Below are 26,269 nucleotides of genomic sequence, written 5' to 3' on the forward strand. Positions count from 1 at the left end.
ACTGCCCTCTCAGCCAGGGGATGGTGTCCCCGGCTGTGTGCTCCACGAACTCAATGAGGAATTAAACCCGCAGTTAGGACAGTTGTTTAATCTTAGCCTCACCTCAGGATACGTACCCAAGGAGTGGCGACGACTGTGGTCCCACTTCACAAGGGCGGTGCCTCCACCGACCCTGGTAATTACCGTCCCATTAGCTTGACAAGCCTTATCTGCAAAGCCATGGAGAGGATCATAATGGTACTCATAAATAAAGACATAGGGAACTTGCAGACTTTGGATCCAACCCAGTTTGGCTTTGTCAAAGGCAGATCATGCCTTTTAAACTTGGTTGACTTTTTCGAGACAGTCACCAAGGCCATTGATGAGGAAAGGCAGTCCATACAGCCTACCTCGACCTGGCAAAGGCCTTCGACACAATACCCCACTCAGGTATCATCGAAAAACTCATCAGTTTGAATGTAAACCCATACATAACAAGATGGGTTGCAAACTGGCTAAGTGACAGAACCCACAGGGTCAGAGTTGCTGGAGCCATGTCAGACTCAAAGCCTGTCACAAGTGGTGTCCCAAAGGGCTCAGTCCTGGGTCCACTCTTGTTCGGCATCTACTTTTCTGAAGTACAAGCAAACACAGGAGGGTTATGGCTGACAAAGTTTGCAGATGACTGCAAACTGGGCGCCATAGTCGAAAACACATCTGACACAGATATCCTTCAGAAGGGCCTCACAGAAATGGATAACTGGTGCCAGAGCCATGGCCTAAAGTTAAACGCCAAGAAATGCATAGTCATACCCTTCGGGAAAACAAGGTTACCTAGCTACCATATAGGTGGCAATCCACTGAGCACAGAAGAAGTCATCAGGGATCTGGGGACCCAGGTTGACAGTAGCCTTCGTTTGACACTCATGTTGCTAAAGTAGTTAGGAAAACCTTCTACATTGCCCACCTGATCATGAAGGGATTCACATCTAGATCAAGGGAGGTCATCGTCCCCTGTACTCATCACTCATTAGACCTATGATTGAGTACAATGCCCCAATCGCAATGAATCTGACCCGACACCTGCAGCAGCTGGAAAGGCCCCAAAAGTTCCTCACCAAAAGGATAAAGGGTCTCAAAAATATGTCTTATGCTGCCCGACTGAAAGAACTCCAGCTCTATTCAGTCTCATACCGCTTGCTCAGAGGTGACCTGTGCCTGACATATAAGGCCATGTCAAACCCAGATTTGATGAATATGCTTCACCTCAAAAAATCTAGATCCCTCAGAACAACAAGGGCGGGAGACTTAAACCTTGACACGGTTATTAATAGAACGTGCTGGAGGGACAAATTCATCACCCAGAGACTCCCTATGCTGTGGAACAAAATCCCGGTACATGTGAGGCAGAGCACCTCGCTGGCCTTGTTCAAGAGGAATCTTGACCAATGGATGGGAGATCGCAGATATACCCCAGGGATTACTTCAGTGTCACTGCTTGACAGAAACACAGCAAAATAATAGGCATAGTTTTATTCAAACTAAAGGGGTGGCGAAAGCCACATAACTATGGGCTAGGCTTATAAATGCCCTTGGACAGATAGCCTAGTATGAACCTATGAACCTAAAAGCAAACTTATGTGCTACTTTTTAGTCAAGGCTCAAAAGACAAATCCTCCACCGTAAATAGTACAAGTAATAAAAAACTGAGGGTAATGCTACTCAATGCCAGAAGTCTAAACCTGAAAATGCATGCACTTGAGGCACTCCTCAGTAAGGAGAAAATTGATATATGTGCAGTAACAGAAACCTGGTTTAAGGTTCCAGAGCGCACCCCAGCACTACCAGGCTACAACTCCTTACTGCCTTACCCTTCAGACTATCCACTGTACCAAGAATATTCACAAAGTGTCTTGCTCCAATTATAGCTCATTGCAGGCTACAGGGTAAACACCTTTTCCATATTTAGAAGACTTGCTAATCTTTGCAATGTCTTTTTCAAAATGTCAGGAAGTCTCTCCCTTGAGTGAGAAATTTCCTGCACAAGCTTATTTCCAAGGGAACATTCAAAAGTCTTTCTTGACTCCCTCGCACAGTCTTGTTTTCCTGGGATGTCAAGCAAACACTTGACATCAAACAGCTCTTCTTCCACAGGGGAAACAAAAACACAGATCTTTGTTTAGATCTATTTTTAAGGTTTTGTACTCAGATTGTGGTCACTGCGAAGGAATAACTCAGAATTCTGGGTCTCATGATACCCCTGGCAAGACTCCACATGAGAAAGATATAGTGGTATCTAAAATCTCCTTGATCCCAGCAGAACACCCTTCATTTTTTCATACCCCAGTACTGTGGTTTATCAGAAGAGAAATACTTTGGGGGGTACAAAAGTTATCTTTAAATCCAGGTCTTTCCCTTCTCCATCCCTGCTCTGAAGCAGTCAATCACGATGGATGCTTCAGACTTTACTTGGAAAGCAATTTCAGCAGGGATAAAAGTACAGGTGGATGTGGGACGCCAAGGACAGATGAAAGCATATAAATATCAAGGAGATGCTTGCCCTTATCAAGGTACTCAACTCTCTGAACCCTCTTTAGTCTTCAGGACCTTTTCAGGTGATTACAGACAACACTAAACCAGGTCTTACCCCCTTTACAAACTAGCCATATTAGCACGGGATATAGCTTCACACCACTATCTCACTATACAAACATCCTACATTCCGTCAGAGCAAACTGTGTGGCAGACAAGCTGAGCAGAACAAGGACAGAACCTCATGAATGGAAACTATACCAGGGGGCCTTCCAAGATTTGATCCATCTTTGAGAAGTTAATCAATTACACCTCTATGCATCCTCTCTAAACAGTCAACTGGCAAAAATCTGTTCCAGGACTCCATGCAAGAAGGCCTGGAAGACAAATGCCTTTTCTTTTGTCAGGAACATTCCTGTAAGAATTTCCACCCTTTCCACTAATATCTAGGTCACTTCTGAAGATTCAGAAGGAATCCCCCAAGATCACTGTGGTGATTCCCTTCTGGCCCAGGCAACAGTGGTTCTCCCTTTTGGAAATGGATAGGGACAATTACAACAAGCTTTCTAACAGAAAAGAACTACTTCAACAAGAACAGAGGTATTTGATACACTCCAACATCAGTTATCTTCAACTGACTGCCTGGATGATAGGGTCTTAATTCCTTTTAGGTACCTGTTTACTAAGGGTGTGCAGCAGATACTAATGGAAGTAAAAATGTTTCCTACTAGAAAATCATATATTAGCAAATGGAAAAGGTTTTCTAGTTAGTGCCAACATAACCCATTCAGGGCTAGCTGTTCTGTGGTTTTACAGTATTTGTGTAAGTTACTATCCTATGGCGTTTATTATACCTCTATTAAGATTTATTTATCAGCTATTTCAGCATGTCTGCCCATGAATACTCCTCTCTCAAGGCAGTCTCACATCAAAATGTTTTTGAAAAGGGTTTTACATAAGAGGCCTCCAAGTAAACCATTGCCCCCTCCTTGGGTTTTTAATTTTGTGTTAAAGAAGCTAACAGTTTATTTATTTATTTATTTATTTATTTGCAGTTGGTTTACCAGGATAGTCCATTGGGCCAAAAAGAACCCATTTTCAATGGAGTCCTGGGGAGAAAAGCTCCAAAACAAAACATTACAAAAAGATTACATTAGTTTACAATTTCAATCATTTGTAGATTAGAGACAAATCTTTAAACAATGGTAGCAAAAAGATTACAGCAGTTTAAAATTTAAGTCATTTGTGGGTTACAGAGAAAACAAAACAAAGGTTAAGCAGTTACAGTGATAAGTTATGGGTTTTATTTTGTAGGAAAATTAAGATTTAAGTAGATGAAATAAAGATCCTTAGGTTAAGTTCTGAATAGGAGCAAGCATTGCTGTTGTGTAAATATATAGTTCCATGAGTGGAATTGTAGGGATTGTCAAATGATAAGATGTTGTTACAGTTGGCTAAATTGGTGTCTTGTAATATATGATATAGTTGTTTGTAAGACAACTATAAGTTTATTAGTTGTAAGTTGCTCCATTTAAACCAACTAATCAGGCTAACGAGGTTCTTAACACTGGAAACAGTTTTACTGATTGCTCTGACCTCTGCAAGACGAGTACTTGAGTTGCAAGCTCTTGTGGTGAGTCAGCCCTACCTAATTTTCCAAAAGGACAGTTTTTTTTCAGAACTAATCCTTCTTCTGTGTCTAAAGTAGTACCCAAGTTTACTTTAAGTCAAAATATCCATCTTCCCATTTTCTTTGCAAAACCACAGACAACTCATGTACTATCTTCACAGAACTAAATCGTTCAGATCTTTGAGTCTGTCACACTGCCAGCCCAGCTATATTTAATTCTGTAAACAGTTATATGTCATTTGTGAATATTGATGTGACTTGTGTAGAAACGTAACAGGAAATTCTGCCAACCCAGCTATCTGGAATTTTGTAAATGGTTATGTGTCATTTGTGAATATCAGCAAAATGTAATTGCTTGTATTACCACTATATTAGAACTGTATGTTATGTGTATATCAAATTGCTGGAACAGAAGAGAGAGATATTTTTAAAATACTTAGCAGAAAGGTATATGCATTATTGTAACAGTTTAGATATATATTTTAACAGGAGATTAACCTGGAAAACATAAGAATAGTTGAGTTTAAGTTACTTTATGGCTGGGTCATAAACAAAAATGTTATATTTCAATTTCAGTGCAGTAGCAGACACAATGTCTAGAACTAGAAGGTTTTTTTTTTTTTGTCTTTACATCTGGAGGAATTTTAAATTATTTTACGACATCCACCATTTGACAAATGTTCTAAGAAGGTCCTTGTGTATGTGTTTTCACAGGGAGATGTTAAATGCTAGTAGTTTCTAACAATGGGGGTTTAGCCTAGGAACTGAAGTAAGGTGTCAAAAAATGATGTTATCCTGCAAGTATCCCAGTAGCAATATCTAAGATATTAATTTAAGAACTCTCAGAGAGGGGGGGGGGCATTTTATATTTTGTCTTTGAACAAGAACACCCACTCACCACTTATGCCTGCTTGTTGTTCTGTAAGTTAAGTTTTTAGGTCCTAGTGACTCTTTTAGATTCAGATAGGAATATTGTAAAGTATAGCTTAGATGATTTCTGTATTTATCTGAGACTGTCCTGCAATGTTGTTTTAAATATTTCCTGTGATTTTTAACTATCACTGTACACACATATTCAGTATTGTCTTGTTCTTTTATAATTCATTATTAAATATATTTAAACCTTTCAATTGTGGCTGGTCTGTCTAGAGATATTTAAGCTCTTAAGAGTACTTGCACTTCTATTTGGTGACACTATACAGGCCACTCCTAATTGCATGGCACTAGGATTAATAGTAACATTACACAGTAAGATTGGACACCCTTTCCTAAGGGCCTGAAAGTAGCTGATACGGAGCTGGCTGGTGGCAGTGAAAAATGTCCGTGCAGACGGAGGTATAGCTAGTAAACTTGTGCTAGCCTTTCCCAGGTGTGTGTGTGTGTGTGTAGATCAAATCTCAAAGTGTGTGTGCGTCAGCTACTTGGGCATGGGCATGAAGTACATGCATGGGCATGAAGCACTAGTAGGACTGAAATACAGATCTTGCAGAGTGAAACAGTACCAACTAGTCACTTGGCATAGAGACTGTATGACATCAGTCGCTTCATATTCTTCAGGCAATGTACAATAAATATTAAAAAATAAATACATGAATAATTAACAACTGTTGGTAGCCATCAAGGACGGAGACATAGCATTGCTTTGGAATATACTCTGGTCATATCTACATTAAAAATACATTTTTATTCCCTCATCTTAGTCTCCTCATTGTAAACTACTACACCCTACCATACTTCTCTGCCCCTTAACAGCAAGAAATCTGGAGAAAGTCTAAAATAATGGGGGGAAGGAATCACGCCTGTGGCTCTGCTCGACAGGGGCACAGGAAAATAATTTTCTTGGGTGGCGAAAGCCAGGGTTCAGTTTGGCTAGGCTTATATAGGCCCTAGGGCCAGTAGCCTAGTACCTACCTATAACAAAAGTGCAGATATGGGGACAGATATTAAATACTGTTCTTGTATAAAAGAAACTAGAACAACATGCATGGAGAATGTGAAGTTGAAAACTCATGTGAGTCACTATTTAGTAACTTCAGACTCAGTGATTTGCCAAAAAACTGTAAATTTTAGTAGGACCAGTCCAAAAATACAAGGCAAAAATATGGACATTGTGAAAAGTTTGGACAGTTAAGAGGTATGCAGATAACCAATGATTTTCTCACTTCATTCTCCAACCCTGTTTAATGTTTTATTGCAAAACCTCTTCATCTGCCCCATTTTCCTTGATCCTGAAGGAATAGATTTCCTGCTTATTGTCTTACATTCTGTTATGTTTACAACTAAATGTCAGCTGTAGGCAGAAGGCGGAGTTGTATTACTGAAGTTGTTAGTACTGTATTTTAAATGGAGTATTTACACTTCTTACACCTCATTTCTGTGTTAAATTTCCAATACACAATTTCCTGTAGCTTATTGCTTGCCATATACCCAGGTTCTTTTTGAAAAATGGTTCTCAATCCAATGCACTTACTAGATTTAACCATTAAGAAATTGTGTTTATGGTACCTGTCTTTCTCCACACAGATATTTCAAAATAAGGCAATTTTTTAATGCATCTTTGCCTTTTTGGTGTCACCAAGACAAAAACCTCATTTTCTTTTTGTCAAGCAGTTCATTAGTTTAGATTAGCTAGTATGAATTCTGGAAATGCCCTTTTGCTTAAAGGGCCAGCATATTCAGCAATATGGCAAGAAGTATAGAATAACTAGGATTTTAACTATAACATAGAATTCCAGCTGACAAATGCACAGAATTCGCAGTCTAGAACAGACATCAGTTTCAAAGACAACAGTGTTTTACTAACAGAAAAAAGAATTGAAAAGTTCAGAGACATCACAAAAATCAAATGTGCCTCAAGTATAGCAAGCAGCAGCCTTCATATCCTGAAATGGGCAGAGCTACACAAAGAAGTCACAAATACAATCCAATACTGCAGCCCATTTTCACACGTGACCGAAGTATTACTCAGCTGTCACAGCTTGTATTCCTAGAGATTCAAAACATTTCAACTTTCCCTTTAGTTCCCCCTTCACATTACAAAGGGCACAGACACAAACAAACAACATCATTATCACGAGCATCCCTAATTAAAGGCTTGTAGACAACAGTAGCTTCTTCACTAGAACCTCCCATCAGTTGTAAGGAGTACAGATGATGACTCATTCAACACAGATGACCAAGATTGTAATTAATTTTAAAATGAAAGCAGTAGCACTCATACCATTTTCTACTGCAGAAGCTTTAGAACACATCCTAGCATAGCTATAAATGTATATTTATTACCCTAAAAAAAAAAATCATTACTGCAATCATATGAAACACCAAAACGTTAGCATGAGATACATGCACTATAGGGAAAGGAGACATTGTTAACCAGAATCAGATTTATCTTATTTTTTGTTTCAGCAGTAATTTATACAGTTCTAGACTAATCTAAAATATCACTTGGCACACAATGTAAAACAGTATACCCTTTTCAAAATGAAGGAAGATAGCTTGAGAAAAAACACACACACACTTAACATGCAGTTCCATTCTACTACTAGTGTGTATTTACATAAGGGGGTCAATACAAATCAACAGTGCATGAAGTAATACAGAAACAAGATACAAAGAAATGATGTACCTAAAGACGGCAGTTAGGTTGAAGCAGGAACAAAAGGCTCGTGAAAAAAACCCATCCAACTAAGGCACACAAAAAATGGTTCAGCACATTTATCTGCAGTTCTTTTAATCCATTAGAAGATAAAAGCAAGTTAACCTGAAAGCTATCATCCTTTCTTTAGTCAGCTAGCAAAGTTCACTTTACTGCTATAATCTTGCTACTACTGAATACACCTGTAGAGCTTAGAACACACTTACCACTCCTGCCTTTCCCAACCACACCCACTGTATCACTGGGGCTCATTTAGAAGGTTCATACGATCGTTAATTATCTTCAAACCAACTCGCCTTCCTAGCATGAAAGTAAGTCACTTTGCCTGACCAACGGCTGTAAGAAACTCATTTAGAAGGTTCATATGATCGTTAATTAGCTTCAAACCAACTCGCCTTCCTAGCATGAAAGTAAGTCACTTTGCCTGACCAACGGCTTTAAGAAACTCATTTAGAAGGTTCAAAAATTTAGAAGGTTCGTAATATTACTACAGATAATGACGTAATTCTTTTCACAACAAAAGCACTTCACACCACTGATTTTACTAGTTAAATAAACGCATACATGTAAACAGTTCCATGCACCAGCCTAAGCTTCTAATTCACTGTGCTGGTTATGCGTTCCTGTTTGTACAGCAGCATGTTATATCAATTTATATAATAACTTAGTACTTTCATAACTAACACTGAAACACAAACAAAGGCATTGGTAGGATGAGAAGGGGGATGTAGCTATCAAATAAGATCTACAAGCATGTAGCCCACATACGAGAAACAAGACGAATGGTCCTAAAGTGGTAGCTGAACAAAATGATCTCTCTGACTGGAAGGTGATACGACAAGTCTAAACGTAACAAATCCAAAATTGTCACATACAGAGTTATTCTTAGACAGTTGCTTATGCGCAGACAGATCAAGGACTAACTAAAAGTATGCTTGTTAGCAGTGATAGTTAACAGCTCATGTTTTGTTTGCATAACTGTGCAATCACGATCTAGCTGGCCCTTCTGTTACAATTCTTTAACTGTAGTTTTACATAAGAAAAAATAAATAAACAGCTTAGTGAGTGAAAGTAGAAGGCGAGGCAGACCATGATCGCATAGTTATGCGTGCAAAAACACATACACCTATTGTCAACAAAATCTGTTACCATTACCAACAAACCAAGAACACGTGTACGCATTTCTATATGCGGCTATGAATTTACAAACACGGCAAGTTACACTGTTTATTATTCTTGTTAAATTAAGGAAAAGCAGAAGAAATAAGGCTACAAGTGATTTTAAAAAAAAGTTTACTTACCAATTTAACAGATCCCTGAAAAAAACGCTGTTAACAGCAAAGCTTCCCGCAACAGGTTCCCTTGGCAAAATAATGCGTACTAGAAACACCAACAGGAAAAGAACTTCTCTATTTCCTGCAGCTCTATATTAGCACTCCAAGGCTGGGGGAAGGACAAGGCAGCTGTGACATCACAGAATGGGTGGGTTTGATTGTTTGACCGAGGCCAGCTGCGGTGATGTCACTTCGGGGGAGGGAACTGTTAAAAAAAAATACCTCCACTGCCAGGCCGCGATGATGTCAATAATTGGGTGACTCCAGCATGCTAAACTGAAACGCGAGAGAATGTTTTTGAAAGGTAAACAATCCCTGTACGCTAACGTAGGCTTGGTTAAGAAAAGTGAGGGGAATTGAAATGTTTTAAACAATGCTTTGTTGTTTGTTTATAAAGGAATAAATAAATAGGGAGGGAAAAAGCAGGGAAGTTGAGCAATTCTGTTTAGAAACCCGTTGTACTCCTTTAAGAACAGGTAAAAGTGAAACATATTCTTTGATCCCTGGTGGAGTATTAGACTGTAAATTAGTAATCCAATAAAACTCTCTGAAGTTTTTGTTTTCATTGAATTAATTGAATAATTTATAAAATATGTTTTTGTGCCTTTTTCTAGCTTTATTTTCAGTTTATTCGTTTTTTGGTACGTTTGGGCAGGTATCTCACATGGCCAATACTCAAAAGAGATACTGTAGATGAACGTTTTACTTTGTTTGATGGTTTTGGGTTTTATTTAATGCAACTTATCATTAAGTGTAATGACAGACGTATAAACAAATTATTTAATAATTTAGAGAAATTAAATGATGAGATTGTTAAAGACTTGTTATTTGAATTCAGTGTTAATAAATATGACAGTATCTTTACTAAGCTTGAGAAAAATGTTAAATTCCATCTTAATCGCAAACGTAAGAAGATGATGAGGTTCAATCAGAATTATTTGGCTAGGAAGGTGTATCCTGTTCCCAAATCTTATTATGTAGATACATATCAAGGACCGAGTACTATGCGTTCTACTAATGAACAAGGGAGAGCGGACAATGTTTAGTTTGATTCCCAAAATAATTCCCAGCAGGAATATAAAACAGAATATGGGGACCAATATGACAGTCAATATGATAATCAATACCCACCACTTAGAAGATCTGAATGTTTGGAGAATAAAAATAGGCAATTTTTTTTTTTACCTCAGAACCCACAATTGAAATGAAAGAGAGGCAGGGGCAGGGGGAGAATGTGGAGGAACTAGTAATGGGAAGTAGTTCACCTTCCAATCCAAAAAGAAGTATTATGACAGCATGTGATGGTAAATTGAATTATTTTTAAGGTTTTAATATTTATAACTATACACATCTAGAAATTGATGAAACTTTTTTTTTACCTTTTTTCAAAAAGGATTTACATTTGTTCCCTCATTTAAAGTAGGGTTAGTGGATACAATTACCAAATTAAATCTATTTACTCGGAAGTTAAATTTTCAATTAATGTTTAAAGAACAAACAGCCCTTATGAATGACAATACTGAGGGAACATTAAGGAGGAGTTGTTTTAATCCTCCACTACACCTTTTAATACAGGCTTTTGAGAATATTTGTGTGGCTAATATACACTCTACTCTTTCAGGTTTTTATTCTAATAGAAACAATAGGAATATGTTTAATTTGACCAAAAAAAAGTTTGAGCTGATGCAGGAACTTAGACAAGATGAAACTCTTAGAATCATGAAGCCTGATAAGGGTGGGGGTATAGTGATTTATAATAAGAAGGATTATGTTAATTCATTATTTAATGTTTTCTCTGATGAAACTAAATATCAGATATCTTCTAGGAATGAGGTGTTTTTAGCTCATAAAAAAATACAGTTGTTAGAAGATGTACTTTTACAGGGTGTCATCTCCGAAGAACTATTTAATTTTGTAAAGGTTGACCTTCCGTTGATCCCAGTGGCATTTGGCATACCAAAAATACACAAGGGCATACAACATCCACCATCATTATATCTACTAATGGTAGTCCCACCCATCCCCTAGGCATTTTTATAGATAGGCTTCTCAAAGGTACATTGTTTTTTTGTGTGGTACTGGTACAATATCCTTTGAAGGATTCTTGGGACATTTTGACTAAAATTAGTAAGAGTTGGTGTTCACAAAGTTGTTGTTTCTCTACAATAGATGTAATTGATTTGTTTACATCAGTCCCCCATGATGAGGGCTTGGAATTGTTTCACGAAGCAATTAGGGTTCTTACGTGCTTTAGTGACACAATGGTTAATTTCATTATGATAGCTATGGAGTTTATTTTAACAAACTACTTTATGTTTGAAGATGAATACTTTAAGTAAATAAAAGGGGTGGCAGTGGGTGGTAGTTGCACCCTCCTATATGCAAATATGGTGCTTTATGCCTGAGAAGCCAAATATGTATTCGGTTCAAAATATTCTTCACTTTGGTTATTTTCTGTACTTTCAGTTTTTGGATGATATTTTTGTTTTATGGAAGGAGAAAACTGAGCAACCATTTGTTTTTGTAGAATATCTTAATAGTGCGTGTCCATATTTCAAGTTCACTTTCACAGTGTCAGAAACTTCTATAAACTACTTAGATGTGACCCTATACAAAGACACCTCTAATGGGTCATTCAGTTCTAAGACATTTAGGAAAGCAACATTTTCAAACTATTTGGATTTTAAAAGTTACCATCCTAAGCACATTAAAAGAAATGTTTTTAAAGGCCAACTGGTGAGAATGGCCAGAATGTGTTCAGATCTAACTAAAAAATAATAGAGCATATAAAATGTTGTATGATAACTATAAGAATCAATAAGAGGAGGTTAGACAGGATTGGGAAGAGAGATTGGATACACAATTCACAAAGAAACAATGGGAGGATATGTGCATGTCTCCTAAATATGCAACAAAGCCTAGAAGATGTAGGCTCTTTGCTTGGAACTGTTTACATAGGTATTTTTATACGCCAAGTAGACTCCAAATAATGTTTCCTCAGGTAGACAGCAAATGTTTGAAGTATGATGGGGAAGAAAGAGGTAATTGGAAACATATTTTATGGGAATGTAATGAGTTGGCAGACTTTAAGGAGCCCCTGCAAACTACTCTGTCAGAGATATTGAGTTAGCAAATTGATGTAACTAAGGAAATGATTTTTTGAGCTGTGATACAGAATTGGAATGGCCAAGACATACGAAGGCCTTGCTAAGTCTAATTATGGTGGCTGCCAAAAAAAGCAATTACTAGAAAATGGAACTCAAAGTCTAAACCAACTGTTCTAGAAGTTGTGAATATATTAATAAAGATAAAACATCTGGAACTGAGAACTTTAGAAAAGGGCAGGAGCAAATTACATAAAAAAATGGGAATTGTGGGAGCAATACATGCAGAGGAGGAATGAGGTTTAAAGGAAGGCAGGATTTGAAAGTGCTATATAATGTTTGACTGACAATGACTGGCTACATTATAAGTGATGTATAATGTTCGTAACAAAAATTATGTCATTATGGTTTTTGATGTATAATATTTGCAACTAAAATGATATCAGTATGCTTTGTTTTCATTTTTATAAATGTATGATTGCCTATGTCATATGTGACAATTTAATAAAGATGTTTCTTCTTTTAAAAAAAGAAAAGAAATGGTAAAGGCCCTTCACTTCCACAATCTTACCAGCTTATCCCGGTTTTAAATTTTCTAGACGCGACTTTGGAGCACTGTTTGGTTCAGTGGAGTAGTGTCTTGATGCACGCATACAGAAATGGCCGCTTAGGATTCCTTTATACTTTTCCTCCATTTCCCTTGATACAGAAGTTTCTTCTGGAGGTTAAATTTTGCAGAGTCAAGGTTATTTTCATTGTTTTGTATTGATCCCAGCAAGACTGGGTCCCTTTTCTTTGGCTTTGGCTTCTGGAGAAGCCTGTATATCCGAAGATCTTTTAGAACCCTGCCGACTCATCCATCTCAGAAACTTCACCAGAAAATTTCACTCCCTGCAATTAACCACATTGTTAGTCTAATTTTATTGATGAACAGAGAGCCTTCTTACCCAACCCAAATGAGCCACATCCTGACATCTGTCTAGAGGTCAAACCCCAGAAAAACTAACCAAAGCTTTCTGGTGAAAATAATGATGTAGTAAGGGCAACAGAAGTATGCATACTGTATAATTCTGAAACTAACATGATTTGCATGACCAAAGTGAAAATAGTTTCTTCAATGTATATAACTTGACATTTTTAAGAGTTATATATTGAAGTACTCACGTTTCCTCCCATTGCATAGAATACTTTCAAAGATCAATTTGTTATAGCTGATCCATTGCCACATGGGCACTAATAATGCTGGTAACCTAAGATCGACTAGCGGCTTGAAATATGAAGGGGCCATACAGGGTACAGATTTGAGCAATTAATGGTCAGTTCACTTTACTTTTTAAAGGTAGAGTATAGATCTCTCAAGACTGTAACTGCTTACTGTTAGAGACTAGGGAACTGTACAGCACCATACTCATGTGAATAAGTAGGGTGTGACATGTTCATACATCCTTGTAGAAGCATGCCAGGAAGACAGTAAGATATAAAGAAAAAACTAAGTGGCATAAGCAGTCAGCACTGCACTGGTTGTCTCAGGTGCCTCTCTGTCTTTCCTGAAATGGCTCCACCAGTTCTGGTCCCAGACTGGTGGGCCTATTGTCTGGGTGGATAAGCAGATTAGTCTAAAAGGGGGTGGTCCAATGTTCAAAGGAAATGCTCTGGTAAAGGCAGATAGTCAATCCTGAACAAATGATCCCCTCAACAAAATGATACCTTTGTTATAACTTTGTAGTCTTTTAGTAGGCATACTACCAATTTGCTATCCTCTAATAAAGGGCTCCTTCAACTCTAATCTGAATAGCAAAAAAATAAAAAAATCACCGAAACAATGGAACCGATAGCAGTTTAATGCTTAATAATCCACAAATCGAATATTGACATCCACCAAAAGACATCCACCAAAAGAATACGAACAACTAAGCGCTTTCGCCAAGGTTAACAAACCAAAGGCATCATCAGAGTTTTTCGCTTACAATGCATTTTCCTCTTGTAAACTATTCAACAATAATTAACCAATTAATCAATTAATCAATTAAAAACTTTTTTCATTTTTTTCATTTTTCAAAGACATAAAAGTAAAAAAGAGAATATAAGAAAACAAAACAGAAACATTTTCTTAAAATATCAACAAAAAATTGCTAAATACACAATCATTGAAAAAATTCTTAGTTCACTCAATTCCACTGTAAAAAAATATATATCAAACATGTATACCATTTCATATTTATTCTTAAAAATACATATATAAAATAAAATGAAAAAAGTTTTTAATTGAGTAATTGATTAATTGGTTAATTATTGTTGAATAGTTTAAAAGAGGAGAATGCATTGTAAGCGAACAACTGTGATGATGCCTTTGGTTTGTTAACTTTGGTGAAAGCGCTTAGTTGTTCGTTTTCTTTTGGTGGATGTCTTTTGGTGGATGTCAATATTCGATTTGTGGATTATTGAGCATTAAACCGCTAACGGCTCCATTGTTTCGGTGATTTTTTTTCTTTTTTTGCTTTGTTGTCGTTGACCTGTTGTTTTTCATCTAATCTCAATAGATTTAAGTTGCAAAACCCTAGCTTCACCTTTCTGTAACCATACCATAGAGAAGTGGCTAGTTGAAGAGATTCCTATTAATCATTCAAGCTGTCAGACTTTTAACTTCACCAAACTGGAACATATTTTTGAGCAACTTATTTTATTAGAGCTGTAAGGTCTTCTTCACTTCCAATATTTCCTTAATATACCTTTTCTCCATTAACTCTTATTTTCTTCTGAAAATTGCTTCCATTTTTTCATTAATGAGTTACAGTTTTATCTGGCTACTTAAACAGGGATCATAATGGTGATTTTGTTAGAAACTTCTACAGTGCAAAATTCAGACCATTTTGTCTTTCACAAACCTTCTGGAAGAGTAAAATCTAAGCTTAGTTTAAGGCAGACAATCAGACATATGAGCACAATTGACCTTGCCATGAAGTCATGAGAGGTATGACCCAAACACCATTCTTCCTCAGATAATATGCCCTCCTTCAAAGACACAGATAGGTGCCATTTGTGGCAAAAACAATTTTGCACACCAGAGCAAAATACTAAATATTCTGTGTGATAGGGTAGTTAAGGCATATTTATCAGAAATGTCAGTCTGTCACTTGTTCACTTTGAGAGACAGAGTGAATATAGTGAAGTAATTCAAAGGAAAATTTTGCTGCCTTAATGAAGATGACATAGAAGCAAGGAAGACAGGGCAATACATAGAATATGACTACTGTCCACAGAACAGGCACTTAGAATTGCTGGCTAAGTTTAACAGTAAATAAAAGTGCTAAAATGAAAAAAAAAATAGAAAAATGTATATATCAAAAGTCTATGAGAAGCAAGAGCTGCAAAGAGAGTATTCTTACTTTTTCAACACAGAAATGAATGCAGTCGGAAAAGGAAAGGATGAAGATCCACAAGAAAAATGAGGGAATGTATTAATGGCATGTGATGTTAACAGCTATGACTTCAAAGGAACTAGATTTACAGCTGTAAAAAAATGTTTGCCTCATGCATTAAATTATTTTTGTTAATAAGGATTACGCAGTTAACACCTTTGTATATTAAATTTAATCACATCAACATATATACAGTTCTGGTGTAGGCATGCTTACATATTAGACATTAGCTTGTCTACAAAGTCTTGCTTTCTCCAGGGTTGTGATTCAGGTTCAGGAATTACAGTCTGAAAAGGTATGTTTACATATTTTGTAGCTTCAGTCACATAGTGATACATTTCCCGATTCTTAATAGCTAATCTGTACAGTAATATTTAGATGATGAGCTGCGTGTTGATGCAAAAGACATTGAAAATGGCTTGTCAAATTCTAATTCTTTCAAATGCTGTGCATACTATTCTTAGCAAAAAGAAATGTCATGTTTTGCTGGAAAATTAACTATTTCCATTTCTCTGACATTGTGCAGCCTCAGAGTTGAGCAGCTAGTTATGTATCAGGGAGTTAAACATGCATTAAAATATTTGTAGCTGGGTCATCATCTTCTTTCAGCTGTTCCTGTTAGGGGTTGCCACAGCGGATCATCTGTTTCCATTTCTTCTTGTGCTCTGCATCATGCTCAGCACATGTCCAAACCAACGCAATCTCGCCTCTCTTGCTTTGTCTCCAAACTGTCCAACCTGAGCTGACCGTCTAATATACTGATTCCTAATCCAATCCATCCTAGTCACACCCAGTGCAAATCTTAACATCTTTAACTTTGCCGCATCCAGCTCTGACTCCTGCCTTTTTGTCAATGCCACCGTCTCCAACCCATATAACATAGCTGGTCTCACTACCCTCTTGTAGACCTTCCCTTTCACTCTTACTGGTACCCATCTGTCACAAATCACTCCTGACACTCTTCTCCACCCATTCCACCCTGCCTGTACTCTCTTCTTCACCTCTCTTCCACACTCACCATTACTCTGAACTGTTGATCCCAAGTACTTAAACTCATCCACCTTTACCAACTCTGCTCCATGCATCCTCACCATTCCTCTACCCTCCCTCTCATTTACACACAGTTGGGTATTTATTTTAATTCTTTTCTGAGTTTGCTTATCCAAATTTGATCTTCTGTGCATTGGCTTTTTCTTGAAAAGTTTTGTTATGAAATCAGGCTATGTGATCTTATCTTCCCCTTTGCAACTTAAACTGCTCTTCAGTGTTCAGAATGTTATTACAGTAAATAATAGGAATTAAAGTGAGAGCTAGGCATGTATATTTTGTGAAATTACCAGTGCTTAAGTAATGCAAGGACTAATATGAACAAAAAGTAATGGATGTTCACTTACTAGGTAAAACTGGAGTAAAAACTGCGCCATGTTCAGGTACCGTGAAGAACTCGAATATTTCCTCATACATATGTGATCTTAGGACTAGAAATGTATCTTCAACAGCTCCTCCAGTTAAACGTTTGAAGGTATTTTATAAGTATATCACTACAAACACATAATTGTTCAACATTTTACCAACAAAAACTGTTCATTGTTGCACCTTTTCTGGTTTTGAATAGATGAAAATGGAAAATGAATCTCGGACTCTAGATTTAACACAATTTGCTTATACAGCAAAAGCATCAGTACCTATGGCACTTAGGTGAGTAGTACTTTGTGATAAATGTCCAGAGTGCATTGCATGTAATCAAGACTGAATCATTACAAAATCAGAGTAAAAATGTTATGTTAACCATCTTATATTTTGAGTGTTTTCGTTTGTGTAATACAGGATGTAAAAATGGAAAATAATCTATTTGGGGTATACTGATGAAAGGAAAAAGAATAGATAATATGGTTTATAATAGGAAGTGGGATAATAAGTCTAATGGAAGAGAGAACCTGTGTTTGGTGACACAAGGTGTCTAAGACGGAAGCAAACACTTGCTCATTCATAGAAAACAGTGTTTTAAAATTATTTGAAAAACTAAAACTTCGTAAGAGTGATACTAAACAGAATCCATAAACACAGAATATAGATGGCACAAAAAAGGTTTCAGCTGCACTTCTTTCTGTGTCAATTATCTGATGACTCACATGACTGAGAAGTAATTCTGGAGAAAATCAAGATATAATTAGTAGCACTTCATGCTTTCATGAATTTTGCTTCTGTATAATACTTGTGTAACATAATAAAAGCTATGTATTCTGTACAAATGTTGGTCCTTTATAAAACCATTTCAGTCCTGTTGTATTTTCTGTTTAGCAGTTTTCTGAAACTGTTCCATATACTGAGGTTTTCCTGTCTTTTGTTACGGCTTGATATGGATCTTGGATTACTTATTAAATCTTTTGAACAATTAAAAATGCTTAATTTCTTCTTAAGATATAATTGCTGTTTTTCATGATGTTTCAGACTTGAAAGCATCTTGAAAGAGGAAGGAAGAAAAAAAATAGGAGTTGTAGTTACTCTGACTATTTTAATGTGCAAATTCAGGCTGGTGAGGAATATTAAGAAAGAAAGACAGTAACATTTTTATTACCAGTGAGACTGACAATGAAGACATGAAACAAACTACCTAATGTCAGTCTTCGTTCATTCTTGATGAATGGGACTTGGTACCGATCCTGAGAACCGGCTCAATCGTTATATATTTCCCCACTACCATCATTGGTAGACCTTCCTTCTATCCTTTGTGTGTGTGTGTGTGTGTGTGTGTGTGTGTGTGTGTGTGTGTGTGTGTGTGTGTGTGTGTGTGTGTGTGTGTGTTTAGCACTTGTTACATTTAAATGCTAATTCTTAAAATGGCAGAAAAACATAAAGGCACTTCTAGATTTAAACAGTGCCAAGACCGTGGAAGGAAGATGCCCAATTCTGATGGGCATCTTTCGTGTGTTTATTGTCTTGGAGCTCCAGATCTCAAATAAAATTGTGACATCTGCCACTCCTTTAGTAACCAGGTCTTGGTCAAGCATCAAAATAAGCTCATTTTAAAGGGCATGATGAAAACTCCTTTTAGTGAAGCTTTGTCCAAGTCTGATTCCCCTCTGAAATCAGACCCTTCCAAAAAGAAGAGCCACTCGGTACCTGTGTCTCTCACAGCACTGGTGGCCCAAAAAACATAACCCTCTGGTTCCGATTACCTACTTGGAACTAAAAGTAAAGGTACTGAAGCCACAAATTCAAGAATCCTCGGCACCAGCTACTTATACTATGGTGCCTTTGGCAGCAGCATCGGCAACGGCATCTTTGGTTTCCTGCTTGGTGCCGACTTCTCCACCTGTGCCTCAGCAGGCTTTACCCACCCCCTCGGTGCTGAAACCAGATCTGAATCTTCTTCCCAGGATGAGACATTCATCTTCCATAGACTCCTTTGTGGGCCAGCTGCCCAGTCCCTTTCTAGAATGACCAGAGTCTCCTTCAGGATTATTCGGTCAATCCTCCAGGAGTCTCTCCAAGGTAGATGTCATGAGATTGGTGGATCAGCTGCTGGCAAGCAGAGGTATGTGTGCCCCTTCTTAGGCCCCTCTCCCTCCTTGAGTTGGGGTAGCTTCTCCAAGGACTTCTGCACTATCTCCTCCTCTGAGTTCCACCAGAGCTTCAGAGCCCAGCACTTTGATTCTCCCTTTACCAGCTGTTCCAGTGCCATTAGGCATCTTTAGCTTGGCACCAGATGTTGCTCTGACCTATTCGGTTCTCTCTTCAGAACCGACAGATTCTTGGCACCAGGACTCCACTGCTGGTTCTGAAAGTCTTGGATCAGCTCCTGTTTTTTATTTGGAGCCAACCTTGGCTCTCGGGACGTTGTCGGTTGTGGGTCCTTGCTCCAGCTTTGGAGGGCAGACTCTCAGAATAAAGTGTGACCTCGGTTCTGAGGTGGTCTTTCTTGGTTCTGGACTCCCACTCCTCTTCAGGTTCTAACTTCCAGGTTATGGAGAGAGCTTTAGCCTCTGCAGGCTCTCAGGTGGTCCCTCATGCACTGGAGTGTCACATTACCATATCATCCGGTCCAGAGCTGACACCAGTGTCTAAGACAGGACAGTGAGGACTGAAGTTTCAAGTTACCCCTGTACAGGGCCCCTCTTCTTCAGAGTTTTCCTCAGAGATTCCCACTAAGTAACCCCCCCCCGTAAGAGGATGTGCAAGAGGAAGCACCTAGATTTCTAGGAAGAATCTGTCACTGAGGACACGGATTTTGATGAAGGAGAAGGTTCCACCCAGTCACCTCCTGAAGATGTCTCCTTTTGAGACATCCTAGAGATCCTCAAGCAGAGGGGTAACTGGCAGCCCCAAGACCCAACCTCAGAGGAATCCATGTACTTGCAAGCATTCGGTGCTCAACCATCTACTTCCTGAGTGACACCACCCTCTGACGATCTTAGTAAGCTGATCACACAGCAGGCTTGGAAGGCCCCTGACTCCTTAGAGCCTATTCCCCGAAGACTAGACAAAATTCTATCTCCGCTGGAGGACCACCAATATCGGGCCAAGGATTTAGCAGTAGATGCCATGGTGGTGGTGGCTGCCACCAAGAAGGAACTCGCTGATGAGAGTCCTACTGTGCATCCTCCTAACTGGAAGTCTAGGACAATGGACAGATTTGGAAAGCGGGTCTATGCTTCATCGACTTTCACACTTAGGTCCTTGAACTTTATGGCACATCTTACTAGACAGAGAGATCTGATTAAGGAATTATCCAATACTCTTGCGAGGGCTGTGTCTTACGAGGTGCAGGATAAGGTCGCCTCTCAGCTAGCCACCCTGGAGTTTATGGAACTCGTCAATGCAGCTTATGATGCATGCAGCTGAAGCCATGACCAGAGCAGCAAGTTCCAGCTTTGCCATAAGGCACCACACCTGGATGCGCTTGGATGAATTCGCGGAGCCCTTCAAGTCTTCCTTTTATCAATGCTCCTTTTGATGGATCATCTTTTTTCAGCCCCAGGGTGAAGGACACATTAGCCAGTTGTGATAAGGATGGAAAGACGTTGTCTGCTGTGGGCATTCGTTTTTCTGCTCCTCAGCGACCTACTCCAGGAATCAGAGGAGTGGAAAGATGTGGTTCAAAAAGTCCCAGGGTCCTTTCCAGGATACACGTGACGGCGGCTCCCCTTCGGGCAGAGGGGGGAACTCAGATGGAATATGCCAACTGCGAGGCAAAGGTGGTCCACAAAATGAGGGTTCCAGAGACTCCTTCTCTGGATAACCCTGCCAGCGGTCCTGAAAGGAGGCCCGATTGCTTACCTCTGGAAGCAGTCAGGGGAAAACTCTCAGTGCACTTGACAGCCTGGAGACAAATAACCTTCGATACTTCGTGCAGAGAATCATTACCAGAGGCTATCATATCCCTTTCACCCTTTTCCTGAGATCACTGAGAAAAATCCCCCAATGTTCCACCTTATCAGAGGGATCAAGCAGCCATAGAGGTTTAAAAGCTGCAAAGAAAAAGAGTCATCTAAGAAGTCCCACCAGACCAAATAGGATCTAGATTTTTCTCCAGGTTTTTTTTAGTGCCAAAGAAGACAGGGGACTGGAGACTGATACTGAACCTCAGCCTTCTGAACAAGTTTGTTCAGCAGACAAAATTCCGGATGGTCACAGTTCAGTCTATTCTCCCCTTTCTAGAGGAAAACCATTGGATGTACTCTACAGATCTTCAAGATGCATATTACCACATAGAGATGGAAAAATGCTCAAGAAGGTACCTCTGCTTATTGCTAGGGCCCAGTCATTATCAGCTCAGAGTGCTGTTGTTTGGCCTCACCACAGTCCCCAGAGTGTTCACCAAATGCATGGCAGTAACAGCTCACGTGAGACTACACAGATTCCGGTTGTTTCCTTATTTAGATGACTGGTTTATTACTGCCCCTACCAGGTATCTATTGCTTCAAACCACAGACTTCATCATACACTTTTTCAGTGCCCTGGGCATAACAGTCAACAAAGAAAAGTCACAGCTGTTTCCCATTCAGGTCCTAGAATTCATAGGAGCCTGCCTCAGCACACTTTCACATATAGCTTCTCTACCCTTTCACAGGCTCCAAAAGATAAGGTCTCAAGTACAGCTCATTTTAGTAAAAAGCAAAGTGCCCGCTGTACTTGTCCTTCAAGCCCGAGGATCTATGACGGTGGCCATCACCTTGGTTCCCTTGGCGAGAATTTACATGAGTATACTTCAATGGCTTCTGGCTTCCCAATGGTCCAGTCTATCTCATCTGATGACTCACCTGATCTTAGTAACAGGATGTTGCAAAAAGGATCTATCCTGTTGGATGCAGTCAGAAGAAATCTTAATGGGCCATCCCTCTGTTCCCCTGCAACTCAAGGCCATAGTGACCACGGACACCTCCCAGATGGGGTGGGGGGACATTATGTGGGAAGAACAGTCCAAGACACTTGTCTCCACAATAGGCCAACTTGCACATCAATGTCCTGGAAATTAGAGCAGTGCTCCTAGTGTTGCAAGACTTTCGATCTGCTCTTCCTCTGGGAACAGTTGTGATCCAGTCAGGCAACATGTCAGTGGTATGGTACATCAACAAACAGGGTGGAACCAAATTCTACCCTCTTTGCCAGGAAGCTCTCAGAGTGAGGCAATGGGCGATATCTTCCAACCGCTTTCTCATGGCAATGCATATCCAGGGGAATTCCAAAGTGATAGCGGACAAGCTGAGCAAACACATTATACCACCTCATGAGTGGTCCCTCAATCCCAAAGTGGCAAAGGAAATATTTCACCAATGGGACCAGCCTTGCTGAGATCTCTTTGCCTCCCCAAAGAACAACAAGTGCGTCAGCTACTTTGCCCTAATTCCCCCTCAGAGGGAGTCCCCGAGAAATGCTTTCCTTCTCAATTGGCCCTTGGGTCGTCTTTATGCCTTTCTCCCCTTTCCTCTCATACTGCCTCTTCCTAAAGAAAGCCCAAAGTTTGCGAAGCAAAGTGATTGTCATTGCTCCCTTCTGGCCCAGGCAAATTTGGTTCCCCTTTCTACGGCCTCACTTGATTCACCATCCATGGATTCTGGACCCAGTTCCAGACCTGTTGTCTCACCCAGAGGGGTTGGTGTATCCCGATCTATGCACTCTCAAGCTCACAGCTTGGTTCCTCTTATTCCATTAATTGCCAGGCAGAATAATATAACTTCCCCAGTACAAAAGGTTCTTCTGGCTTCCCATAGGCTTTCCACCAGGAGACTCCATTCCAGTAAATGAAAGAGATTTTCAATTTGGGACTCTGAAAACAATTTAGATCCCTTTTTGGCACCTGTTGAAAAAGTTTTGCAACTTTTAGCCAGGCTTTTTAATCAAGGAGCGTCTGCTTCCACCATTAGAGTCCATTTAGCAGCCATTTCCAATTTTCATAGCAGCTACAATGACCATTCTTTAATTTCCCATTGCTTGTGCAAGGTCTTTCTCAAAGGTGCCATATGTTTAACACCTCCATTCAAAGATCCCTTAGCTCTGTGGAATCTAACCTTAGTTTTGCAATCTTTAGTACTACCTCACTTTGAACCAGCAGCTAGTTGCCATCTTAAATTCCTTTCCTGGAAAACTCTTTTTCTAATAGCCACAAAGCCATGACTTCCACCAGAAGAATCTCTGAGATCCAGGCATTATGTGCAAAACCCCCATATATAATTTTTCAAAAAGACAGGGTGTCGTTGAGAACTAACCCTTCCTTTCTTCTTAAGGTAGTCTCTGAATCCAGTATTAATCAAACTATTGAATTACCAGTTTTCTTCCCCAAGTTTTCCAGCAAAGGTGAATATTGCTTTCACTTACTGGATGTACATAGGCAACTACATTTCTTTTTCTAACCCGATGGTGGGAAAAGCTGTATCAAAAGTGACCTTATCTAAATGGCTGAGAGATTGTGTTACTTTCATTTATGAACATAACAACCAAAAGTTACCTGCGCTTGTTAAAGCACATTCAACCAGATCAGTTGCCACGTCAGCTGTTTTTCATTCAAAAGCTTCTATGGATGAAATACGCACAGCTGCAACTTGGGTAAGCCTCATACCTTTATCACTTCTTGCAAATTGTATATGGTCTCCAGGGGAAGAGCATCCTTTGGCTCTATGGTTCTCAGGAATATCCTTCCATAAGGCTACCCGGGAACTAAAGTAGCTGGGGACTCTGTCCCATTTGTCAAGAATGAATGAAGATTGACAACATCAGATAAAGAAGATGTTATGTGATCCTATCTCGCCTACATTCTGTACTGATGGGCTCGGAGCCGATCCCTCGGCTCCGACTCGGCACGCTATGCTATAGAGCGAGGCCTCTTATTGGCTGAGCTATTTCTTATCCCAGGATGCACCACCACTAATCCCCCAGATCTCGTTTGCCGCTTACAAGCTAAGACGTGGTCTCAACTTGGCTGGGCTAAGTACTAATTTATTTAGACTTTTCCTGTCAGGAATTTGCTCGTTTTCAACCCAAAAGCTGTTTTAACAGCTATTGTTGTGATACGTGTGTGTATTTGGTGATTTTGTTGAGAAATTTGTCTTTTTCGTTAAGGGAAGGTTTCCCGTTTTAGTTAGAGGGGCCTTCCCCTTTTGCTATTCTAGCGTTTATTTGTGGGTCAAGTACCTGTTTTAGTTAGAGGGTCTTGACCCTCTCTTTCTGTGTTTTTCTTGTGCAACTGTGTTATTGTGTCAAAAAAAAAAAAAAAAACTTTATATTTTGAACTTAAACTAGCTAGTTTTTGGTGTTATCTTAGATAGCTGTGTTATTTCTCTTTAGTCATGTCCAAAGAGCATAAACCCTCCGGGTTTAAAAAATGCACGAGGTGTGGTTTTAAGATGTCCATAATGGATGACCACTCCTCGTGCGTTTATTGTTTAGGCGCCAAGCACCTACAAGAATCATGTAGCGTGTGTCACGCATTCTCATCAAGGGTCCTCCAGGAGAGGAAAAACAAATTAATCCTTAAGGGGTTAATTAAGCCATCCTTCGAGGAGGCTTTATCTTCTTCTCCCTCTCCTTCAAAAAAGAAGAAAGCGTCGGCTCAGACCAGTCAGTCGGAACCGACTGCCAAAAAACCTAGGCAGACTTCTCCATCGGCTCCACGGACTTCGGAGCCGAGGGCGGAACGGTCTGCCTCGATGCCTCCAGTCTCGACCCCTCTGGTTTCGGAGCCGAGGACTGGGGCATCGAGAGGCAGGTCACCTTCATCGGCTCCACTGATATTGGAGCCGATGAGGGTTGCCGGCTCAGACTCTTCCCCTTCGGAGCCGAAGCCCTCATCGGCACCGAGGGAAATTGCCTTGAGATCTCCCTCGGAGCCGATAGTTATAGAATCCATTCGGAGCCGGTCCCCTAGTCCTTTGGAGCCGATGGAGAAATCGATTCGGACCCGATCGGTATCGTCCAGATCATCCAAGATGTCTGATTCGGACATCGACAGGGTGCTCCTAAGACTCTTCCAGTCTCCGGTGTTCCAAAAGTTAGTTTCGGCTCCAGCCCATTCGGCTTCGGAGCCGATGGTCCACCTTGCTACAATGGTTCCTCCTCCAACAGCCTCGGTACCATTGGAGCCGGTGCTGGTGGAACCGGTGGAGGTTTTAGGGTCGGGCCCGACCCTTACTCCAACTCCGGCTCTTGGGTCGGAGTTCGGTACGCGGACTTCTTCCGTCGGCCCCGGGGGGGATGCTTCGGGACTGATGTTTTCGGTCCCAAGTCTTCCTCTCGGTGCGTCGGCTGCGGGGGTGCCGTCTACCGTCGTGGCCACGGAGGTGGGACCCTCCCAGGATTCTGGTGGTCCCGCCTTCAGGGCTATGAGGAGTGCGTTAGCCAAATCATCTTTGGCTACCTCCACGGTCTCCCCAGCTCCTTCCCTGCATACCGAGACTGGGTCTTTGGCAGTCCCCCTGTCCTTAGACAGCGGAGCCCCAGGGCCTGAGGTTACCCCCATTGGGGTTTCCCCCCCTCCTGGAGGTCCTTCTGAAGCTTCTTCAGAAGAACCCCCCAGGAAAAGATTGTGCAAGAGGAAGCACGTTGACTCCCCTGATGAGTCTCTTACATCAGACACTGATCTCGATGATGCAGAAGGGTCCCCTAAGTCGTCCTCAGATGATGTCTCCTTTGCAGACATCCTGGAAGCCCTTAAACAACGAGGCGGCTGGCAGTCCAAACCCCCTTCTGCTGATGAGTCAGTGTTCCTTAAGGCCTTCGGGGCTCAGCCCTCCGCCTCCTGGGTGTCTCCGCCCTTTGACGAGCTCTTGGATTTGATCTGTCAAAGGGCGTGGGAACACCCAGACTCTGTGGAACCGGTGCCTGCTCGTCCGAATAAGTTCCTCTCGGCACCCCCTGAAAAAGAGTTTCTAACTACCCAGTCAACGGGATACTGCAGCCTCAGAAGTTTCAAAGCTGCTGCAAAAAGGAGTCATCTAACCGGTCCCCGCAGACCAGATCGGATTAGGGACTTACTCAAGATTCTTTTTGGTGCCAAAAAAGACCGGGGACTTGAGGCCCATTTTGGACCTCAGCATTCTAAACCGTTCAGTCAGAAAGTCCAAGTTCCGAATGGTCACCCTACAAACCATTCTCCCATTGCTGGAGAAAGGTGTTTGGAT

At 40.3% G+C, this 26,269-nt stretch overlaps 1 protein-coding gene across 1 annotated transcript in view; it reads left to right on the forward strand.

The window, feature by feature from the left end:
• The window catches only part of LOC122814215 (probable ATP-dependent DNA helicase HFM1), an 880,891-nt gene that overhangs the window by 185,847 nt on the left and 668,775 nt on the right, over window positions 1–26,269 (forward strand). The window contains exons 3-4 of the mRNA XM_044086816.1: window positions 17,051–17,175; window positions 17,269–17,351. Of these exons, the coding sequence (XP_043942751.1) occupies window positions 17,051–17,175; window positions 17,269–17,351 (208 nt within the window). The remainder of the gene's footprint in view (window positions 1–17,050; window positions 17,176–17,268; window positions 17,352–26,269) is intronic.

This window comes from Protopterus annectens, chromosome 10.part0 (assembly GCF_019279795.1).
Source record: "Protopterus annectens isolate FY-2018-M chromosome 10.part0, PAN1.0, whole genome shotgun sequence".
Classification (NCBI taxonomy): domain Eukaryota; kingdom Metazoa; phylum Chordata; order Ceratodontiformes; family Protopteridae; genus Protopterus; species Protopterus annectens.